The 10,193-nt window shown below is 27.1% G+C and overlaps 1 protein-coding gene and 1 pseudogene across 3 annotated transcripts; one reads left to right on the top strand and one right to left on the bottom strand.

Moving 5' to 3' along the window:
* Nucleotides 1-4,489: 4,489 nt before the first annotated feature.
* LOC146872401 (histone-lysine N-methyltransferase SETMAR pseudogene) lies at nt 4,490-5,471 on the bottom strand (annotated as a pseudogene).
* A 1,460-nt stretch (nt 5,472-6,931) lies between these two features.
* On the top strand, nt 6,932-9,963 carry LOC146872400 (protein crooked neck-like). Of its 3 annotated transcripts, none has more exons than XM_085662645.1 (7): nt 6,932-7,867; nt 7,972-8,275; nt 8,944-9,054; nt 9,208-9,358; nt 9,432-9,525; nt 9,634-9,745; nt 9,831-9,963. In XM_085662645.1, the coding sequence occupies exons 2-4, from the start codon at nt 8,234-8,236 to the stop codon at nt 9,226-9,228; spliced, it is 174 nt and encodes a 57-aa protein (XP_085518771.1). In that variant the 5' UTR covers nt 6,932-7,867; nt 7,972-8,233; the 3' UTR covers nt 9,229-9,358; nt 9,432-9,525; nt 9,634-9,745; nt 9,831-9,963. The 3 variants fall into 3 exon arrangements, 1 of the variants encoding a protein (XP_085518771.1); XR_014983282.1 differs by having other exon boundaries at nt 6,938-7,867; nt 9,195-9,358; XR_014983283.1 differs by lacking the exon at nt 8,944-9,054 and having other exon boundaries at nt 6,938-7,867; nt 9,195-9,358.
* The last annotated feature ends 230 nt before the right edge of the window (nt 9,964-10,193 follow it).

Raw genomic sequence — 10,193 nt, 5'->3', positions numbered from 1 at the left:
CCAAACAAACCCTTGGCTCGTCACACCTAAGAGTCTACTTTCACAGTTTATTTATTGCCCATTTCGACATATTATTGAAGACTAGGTACTTGACTAAAAATGTCAAAACTCGGACAAAGGTGATAATATATTTTTTATCTATGTTCATTCTTAGCGAATATCCAAGGAGTTCCCAAAAGCAAATATTTCGAATAGTAATATATATATGACCCTTAGGAGAAAGTACTGTGAATAACTGAGGAATACACGTGTACGTCACAGTATATGATACATATATACATAGATATATATAATAGAAAGATATATATATATATACACATACAATAATTCATTCCTGTATATTTTTACATCAATCTATAATGTATTACATAAAATATTCATATTGTTACGCTATTAGTCTCCATTTCGAAGAATCCATCCTTTATTGCTCTCTAAATCTCATTAGATACTTAGAAAAAATCTTACAAAGAAAAATGCCTGTTGACTCATAAAACACTCGTTATAAGCATGCTAAGAAAGAAATAAAATAAAAGAAGCTAAGAATAAAAAGTGATTGTTATAATAAATAATTTTGAAAAGAATGCAAAATTTAATTAACAAGAATTTGACTTAGCAGACGAATTTACATATATGGCTTCATTAATCATACGTCATATATAGACATGCGTGTGTGCGTACATATACACACACACACACACTTACATACGCGCGTGTACACGAGTGTAAAAAAATTTCGCCTAGTCAACAAGAAATAATACAATGGCAACTCAAGATCGAATAGGCCATTTTTTTTAACGTTGTGAGGAAATTAAAATTGTTATTTACAATCTGCGGTGAAAGTGAAATATGAACCTAAAGGAGAAAGAAATCGAAAAAGCACCATTTACTGGCAATCAAAGGAGAAAATAAGATACATATTCTCATATAAGCTTTACGTAATGCTATCTAATACTATAAAACATTAATTATATAAATGAATAAAGAATTAATATTATTCACTTGCTAACTATTTTATTCTATTCTAAATGGTATTATAAAAATATTTTTAACAATAAAATGTTTAAAATATTCAATTACACTTTATCTGTTTATCAGAAATTGAAAACACAATATATCATAATATTAAACTATTTTAACATATTACGGACCAGACATCTTATTACTAACCGTTTTTTTTTCGCATAAAATATTTTTAAATCTCTAACATCGTCATATTAATATTTGTTTTCAACAAATATTTTGAAATTATATGCTTTTTTGATATAAATTGTGCGTACTAAAATCTTTTTAAAGTATGATATTAATTAAATAAAACGAAACTCCACATAGCCTGCAAACATAGCGCATTTCACTTCTTTTGCTTGTAATGTAAGTAATCTGTAGATAGAGCAATATTTGAAACTTCATAAGGAAAAACTTTATATCTTATTTTATTTTCAGTATCACGCATTTGAAATATTCTATATAAATTAAAATTATTACGATTAATCTGGCAGAATTTTTAATTATTAACTCTTATTATTAATCTTCTAACTCATAATACCACTCTTGCTTAGTACGTAGAAAATGTGAAATATCTTGTCATTGGTCCATATTGTCTTAACAATTGACACATCAAAAACATTTTAATATATTATAATTATATTTGGTGTTATTTCAATTATTCTTATTTTATAATTTTCTTATGTGATTTCATAGATGAGATATTTTTATTATCAAATTATGAAGTTTTTACTCATCAATTACTCTATATACATACATCTTCAAAAATTCTGCATCTTTACAACATTATTTATTTATATATATTTTTCTGTTAAAGAACACAAAGTTAATTTGTCATTTTATGTAACAAATTGTTAAAGAGTTATCCTATGATTATATATTATCAAAACATCTTCAAGAAAATAATTTTCAAAGTATAAAAATACGATTGTATAAGAATTCGCAGCACACTAATATATGAAATTGATGTATAATTTTATAAAATATTCATCATTAATACGGAAAAATTAATGATTCTGAACGTGGCATTAAATTAAAAATGGAAAAAAGGTTGTATTTAAAAAAGAGAAAGATATAAGTTAATAAGAAAATATGCGGCTATAGAAAAAATTGTTTTTCTTTTCTTACCAATGAAACAACTTTTCTGGTTTCGATATAAGGATCAAAGTATTGGGCTTGCAATTTCATATCTTTTAACATTTCCTTATAGAAAATTTGAAACTTTATAGACAGCAATAGCATAAGACGCAAAATAAAAAAATCTAATTTATTTTCAAGTGAAATTCATGATGATATTTCAAAACAATATTAATTATTTATATAAATGTACTAATTAGATTATTCTATGCAATGGAATATTTTTTAAAACATTTATATACTTATATTAGAATCAAAGGATATCTGGTTCAAAGACACATCTGCCTGTTGGAAAAGCTCACGTTTTCTCATGATAACGAATATAAATTTATAACTTATATATTGTATTTACAATTTATCATGTTTTTATTTATAATAAATAAAAATTATAGTAATAATAATAATGATTTACAATCTTAAAACACACATATGAAACGGAACATATGGTATGTAAACTTTGAGATTCAAAACCTAATCTTTCCAGCTCAGACAAAACTCTACTTTATAGATGATCAATAAAAAGCAATTGTTTATGATTTTTATGCAATTGAGATTTTCCAAACAGCTTAACTTAACAACTTTGTTTATGATAATATATGATGATAGTGATATAAAAACAAAGAGTAGTAATATTTTATTTTTTATAGTGAAATGTATGTAATACATTTATTGTCTTCAGAATTATTGGTATTTGTATTCAAATTTTGCAATTTCATTTCAAACACTTATAAATCTGTGTTTATTGTTTATTAAGATATGACCATCATTTATAATAAATGTAACCAATAATATAAAACATATAATATACAATTTTCAACAGTTTATTTTGTTTCAAAAGTATTATTTAACAAATAAATATACACATTGCTTTTGACTAGACAAGGACTACATTGACAGTGAACATTTTAATTGTAAGTTAATCTATTCTAGTGTAATTTTACATATGCTATAAGTAATAATGCCTCTTTTCTTTTGCCAAATACATTAACATGGTCTACGTTTACTATTAATTAACTTGTACTTGTATCTAACTGACAAATTTTTACGATTGTTAATAGATATTTTGCATAAAAGTATTTCTCTTTTGATAAAAAAGCATTTTTGATAAAATAGATATACATTTTTTTAGTTTAAGAATGTTAATTAAACATGGTTTTATAATGATTTACGTAATCAATGAGAACAGGCGTAATTCTTGACCGATTTTGATGAACGAGGTCGCATTTTAAAGACGAAGAATTAATTTAGCACATAATTTTTCTGAATTTTTGAGAAAGCTTTATTTTATAAAAAAAAATCGTATTAAAAATAGTATTTTTTCAAGAATAGTTTATAAACAAATAAAAAATTTTTCCAAAAATTCGACAATTATTTATCTTTAAAATAAGACCTCCTTCATTAAAATTGGTCACAAATTACTCCTGTTCTCGTTGATGAAGTAAATGATGTTTTCGACATTTTTCGCGATGAAGAAGTTTAATACTAGAAATTTGCGCCGGAAGAGAAGCTTGTATTCCCTCTTCTGATCATTATATACACAATTGAATGTATTGGGTTAGCAACTAAGTGATTGCGGATTTTGTCATTTCCTTCTTATTTGAAATCCGGCAATCACTTAGTTGCCAACCCAATAATATGTTTATATCCGTGAAATAATTCGTCTGTGTGCGTAAATAGCCGATGGTCAAATTTTCTAAATATTTTCAAACGCAAAGAAATGCGTTTCACAGAGAAGCTAAGGTAATTCAATCGGTCATTTTAATAAGCTTTCGAGTATTATTGGAGTTTCTCAAATATTGTTAAATTTTAGAAAAATTTATAATTCCTTATAGATTTTATAGATTAAAAAGATAGAGATTCTATGAGCAATGTATAGCACATTGGTAAGCATCTAGATTGATAATTAAAAAAATGTTAGATTCGAGGCTATAAATGATTCCGGTTATTTTTTTATTGTATCAATCTAACCAAAAATAATGAATTAATTTACTCTTTTTCTCCTCATTTTAAAATTTAGTACGATATTGCTATTCAATCTCTTATATTTATTTCCTCCAATGATGGTTGAATTTCTGATGATGATCTCTGCTGAATAGGACACAGCAGTATAATTTGTTCGATGACATGCGTATGAAGTATATATATTATAGTGAACATAGATATTATATATTATTTTTAAAAAAGATCAAAACACGAGTTCGTTTCCACATTACGAGATTTTTCTCCCAGTGCTATTAGATTGGCGCGAATGAAAAGTCGGATTCTTAAGTGAATATATTAAACTGCATATCTTTTTCCAAAAGCTGTTTATTTAATCAAAATATGCTCCATTTACTTCAATACACTTTTCTCAACTAGATTTTAATGCATAGATGCCTGTCTTGAAGAAATTCTGATCTTTAGAATCAATGAACTCTGATATGGCATTTTTCAGACTGTCTTCATTTTTGTACTGTTTAGCCCGTAAAAACAGTTCTAAATGTTTAAATAAATGAAAGTCGGTTGGCGAAAGATCCGGTGAATAAGGTGGGTGCTGCAAAATTTCATATTTTAATTCATTTAATTTCGCAATTGTTTTGTACGATGTATGTGCCCGAGCGTTGTCGTGGAGAAGTATTGGGCCATGCCGATTAACAAGTGATGGGCGTATAATTTTCAATTTTTCATGCATTTCTTCAATGTACTGGCAATACTTTTCGGCTGTAATTGTCATTCCAGTTCGAAGGAATGAGTAGTGTATTACTCCAGTCACATTCCACCAAACTGTGATTAAAATTTTCCGTGAATGAAGTGATGGCCGTGGAGTATGAGCATAAGCACGAGCCCCTATCAAGCCACCGAGCACACATTTTCCTATTGTCATAAAAAACCCATTTTTCATCACAAGTAATGATCCGATCGAAAAATGGATCTCGATTAAATCGGGTTAGCAATAATGTGCATACGTTCAAGCGATCCAACTTATTTCGCTCGGTTAGTTCGTGCGGTATCCACTTATCCATTTTTTTCACCATGCCAATTTCAGAAAGATGTCGCAATACTGTTGTATGATCAACTTCCATTCTGGCAGCAAGTTTCCTTGAAGAAACAGTTGGATTCGTTTCCATCAATGCTTTCAGAGCATCATTTTTCACAGACGTTTCGGGTCTTTCACGCGATTCATTTTGCAAGGAAAAATCACTAAACCGAAATTTTTCAAACCAACGCTGCTCTTTTCGATCGTTCACAGTATTCTCCTCAAACACCTGGTTTATATTGCGTGCAGCTTTTGCAGCATTATTATCAAGTTTATATTCATATAAGAAAATTACACGAATATCGGTTGAATTCATATCGGTGCAAAATTCAAAACAAATAAGAAAAGGAAACACTTTTGAGAAAATCTTCTTTGCTATAATGTGACTCTGGCAATGGACAGTACGACTATAAACCAAGTTGTGTCAAAAACAAAAGCATAACAAAAACAGGGAGACAAACGTTCACATTTAAAGAAAATCCGACATTTCATATGCACCGACCTAATATTTTGTTATGGTTTCCTCTGTAGGATTTCATATTATTACTATTACTACTACTATTACTATAATAATAATATGTAATATAATAATATAATAATAAGAATAGTAATAAGAAAAAATAGAAAAATATACTTATATTATATACATTATGACACATATGCTGACGGTAATTTATGGTAACAAAAGGAGTAAAAAGCGTCATTATATGTGTTGATTTTATGTGCGAACTCTCAACAAATCGTGTCCTTGATAATTTCAACGCATGACTACCTAACGATAGATACGACTAACCCTTTGCACTCTAAGCAATTTTTAATAAGATCTTTTAGCAACTCTAAGTTGTTTTTACAATGAGCTACCAGCTACTCCAGGAGTATTATACCAGATTGATTAGAATAAGCAGATGTCGAAATATCTCCTTATATGTATAAAAATACAAAGTTATTTATAATTGCCACCGCAGCAACGACAATAAAGTGGAGAAGAAAACAACATATCATGAAAAGTAGGTTTTCACCTGCTATCATTGTCTTACTATCTTATGGTCGTTATGTATTTGTTTCAATATTATTTCTTCACCACAATCAGTCGAAGCTGATTGTCTTTATTGTTATAATATAAAATGTACTAAATAATATCTAGATGTACATAAATAATATTTAAGTTTATTTTTATTATTATTATTATTATTATTATTAGTATTATTAGTATTATTAGTATTAGTATTATTATATTATATTTTATTATATATTATATTATATTTGATATGATATAATATAATATAATATAATAAAATATAGATTATTATCAGTAGTAGTAATGATAATTGAAGTAGGATAAAGTAGACTAATACTACAGGAAAAACCACATAAAAAATAGTGTTGGGAGTTCTACCTGATAGATAGTGTGGAAATGAAATCATGTTTTAATTTGTATAAAAATAATATAATATATAAGTATTCATTAATTATTTTTAAGAAAATATTCGACAAATTCTTATCTTTTATTGCAGTTTTGTATAATAATTCTTAAATGTTAATTATATTTATTATTTTCTATCTTTTTATCATGAAATAATTTGAAAAAGATAAGACTACATCGTATCTAACCACTGCGAGATAAACGGTCCCATCAAAGAAAGGTATATACATAAGAGCATGAAAATTGGAACTTCACATTTTACTTATTAACGCAACTTACTATAATCCAATGAAACCAATTATTATATATGCGTGAGAGTGTAATAACTAACCCGATACGATAGATGCACGATGGCGACAGATACCGTTGCTTGTTTCCTAGTTCATATTTTGCCCATACCTATCGCTAAGATCACACACACTTAGTGCAAAAGGTAGTTAACGTTAAATTCAACTAATAGTTTAAGTATTGGTAATACCAAAGGTTAATTTGTAATTTATTTTATTTTATAAAAATAACAATGACGTTGTAACAATGACCCAATGCTTTGGCGCAATAATCACAATTATGGCGATTTTGTTGCGAATGTAACCCGTTTTTCGGCAATACACTAACACGCCTTAGCGCCACTACACACACACGTAGGAAACTAACCAAACAAAGTGAGAACACGTAGGAAACTAACCAAACAGCAAAGACGCCGAAAACAAAGTAAACGAAAAAAATCCCGGGAACACAAAAGAAGACATTTATTCTTTCTCGGACTCTTCTTGAAGTCACAGCCGTAGCTACTGAAAGTCACAGTCTGATTATACCTATTGTATATTGAACAAAGCTAAATAAAAATACTACTATTGTTATTTTATGTGCAAAGTTTCGGCGCTTAAACTATAGTAGACATTTCTTATTATTAGATCGAACATTAGATCGGAATAGGGCTGTACATGAATAATTTACTTATACATTTTTATGTAAAGAATTCAAAAAGTACACAATAAGTTAATATGATATCCATGAATGTAATTATAGTGACTTCTTATCCTTCGAAAAAATGACTTGCGCGAATGCCACTATAGTGGCGTATCTTTTAAAAAGATAACATGCGAAAGTCATTATAATGACATTTAGTAGCTAAAAGATTAAAAGATCATATGCGATATGTACGGCGTAGAACGAACTAGTTGCGAGAATGTTTTCACGTGAGCGTAGACAAAGCTGTGTTTATTTGGTTAGAATAACGATTAACCATCGTCACGGAAAAGTCACAAAAAATATCCAAAGTTGCTAAGGTAAAATGATTATTATACATTATCATATTTTATTTTATAATTATAAATTATAGCATAAACAACTTATAATTGTAATATTTATTCACAATTAAAATTTTTTTTAGGTGAATAACAAAGCACCCGAGAAAATTTAAATCATAGCAAAACAGTTATTAAGAGAAACAAAGAAAAAAATCTTTATGCAATAATGTTAAACCTATCTATAATTTTACATAGAGAACAATTCATTTGTAAGTATTCCCTTTTCGCCACCTAAGCAGAAAATATAAAATCCCCATAAATTGGCTAATTATCAATATGGAAAATGAAATATCTATGACGACTATATGTGTAAGAATCAGATGGTTATAACGTATCTGATGAAATATGCCCGATGGGAAGAAAGTTAGAAACAATCCAGAGAGCAAGGTACTTTAAATACAAAAAATAGTACATTTTATAGTTTTAGTTGTATTAGAAATATTTCAAGGTTTTATATGTTCAATTTATTTGAAATCTGTATATGAACGTGCGTTAGATGTTGATCATAAAAACATTACATTATGGCTATATTATATTGAAATAGAAATGCGCAATAAGTAAATAAGTTATGCCAGAAATTTATTAGGTCGTGCAGTCACAATTTTACCTAGAATAAATCAATTTTGATACAAATACACATATATAGAAGAAATGTTAGAAAATATTACTGGTAAGATTTGATATAAAATTAGGGATTATTTTTTATTATCTATCTTGATTTTATAGAGATTTATTATAGAAACACGTCAAGTTTTTGAGCGATGGATAGAATGGGGACCTGACTAACAGACATGGCAAACATATATTAAATTTGAATTACGATATAAAGAAAAACAAAGAGCTAGGTAGAGATATATAATTGTATAGGGAGATTTATAGTTTTGTAATAAATGTAGGACTCAAAGTTTATGAACATTTTATAAACTTTTTCGGAGATGAGAACTTAGATGAAAAGCTATTTATAGCATTTGCAAGATTTTTAAGTATTATTTTAAGATAACAATATATTCAGTATCTCTGTTATAATAAGTATAATTTTAATATTTCTCTGATAGCATGATAGAGCAAAAATAATTTCTAAGTATGCTTTAGACAATATTTCAAAAGAAAGAACAAAAGAAATATATAATGCATATATCATACACGAAAAGAAATATGGTGATTTTGTAAGTAATTCATACTATAAAGATTAAGATTTATTTAATACGAAATATAAATTTAAAAGTTTTAAGTATTAATATGGATTTGTATAAATTTATAAAAAAAATAACACAAATTTCATAACATTTTTAAATATGCATTGAAGATGTAATAATTAGCAAAAGAAAATATCAATATGAGCAAGAAGTCAAGGAAAATTCTTCTAACTATGATGCACGGTTTGACTATCTGAGATTAGTAAAATCTAAAGAAAATCATAATGTTGTAAGAGCGTATGAACGAGCTATAGCAAATGTCCCTTCTACTAAGGTAATGAATATTTATATTTTAACAATTTTGAAGTCAAATTGAAGTTCCTTTTCATTAAATAAATTTTTTATAGGAGCATGGAAACGATATATCTATGTGTATATAAATTATGCTTTGTATGAAGAAATTGACACGGAAGTTATAGATAGATGTCGTCAAATTTACAGGTACAGTTTATCTTGTATAAAATTATTGTTATATATAAAGAGATAGCTTTATAATACTTTATTGTTGCATATAAAGATAAAATTTTATAATATTTTTTTATTTTTTAGAATCTGTTTAGATCTTATTCTACATAAACATTTCACATTTTTTAAGATATGGCTATGTTATGCATATTTCGAAATACAACAAAAACATTTGACTGTAGCGAAAAAAACATTAGTATGCTATTATTATAATAATTTTTTTATTATTTATAAGTATTAAATTGTTGTATTTTTAAATATTTAATTTCATTTATTTCAAGGTATGGTATTGGGTGTGTATTCCAAATACAAATTATTCCGTTGTTACAATAATTTAGAAGTACAATCTAGGAAATTTGACAGATGCAGGATTCTGTATGAAAAATTATTTGAATTTATACTTCAAAACTGTACAATGTGAATAAAAGTAAACTACTTTTCTTATAGTTACATTTATCTTATGCTTTATTGTACTTATATTTATTTAATTGTCATAATGTCTATATAGTTCGTAGAATTAGAAACTTTATTAGGAGACTTTGACCGTCCTAGAGCTATTTATGAATTAGCTGTGTCGTAGGCGATTATTGTCGATTAAGTGTCGAAGTTATATTTTTATAAATTACTACTAAATGTAATTAAAG

The sequence above is a fragment of the Vespa mandarinia genome, chromosome 19, assembly GCF_050613455.1.
Source record: "Vespa mandarinia isolate Hongniang chromosome 19, ASM5061345v1, whole genome shotgun sequence".
Classification (NCBI taxonomy): domain Eukaryota; kingdom Metazoa; phylum Arthropoda; class Insecta; order Hymenoptera; family Vespidae; genus Vespa; species Vespa mandarinia.
This window is presented reverse-complemented; position numbering and strand designations above follow the sequence as displayed.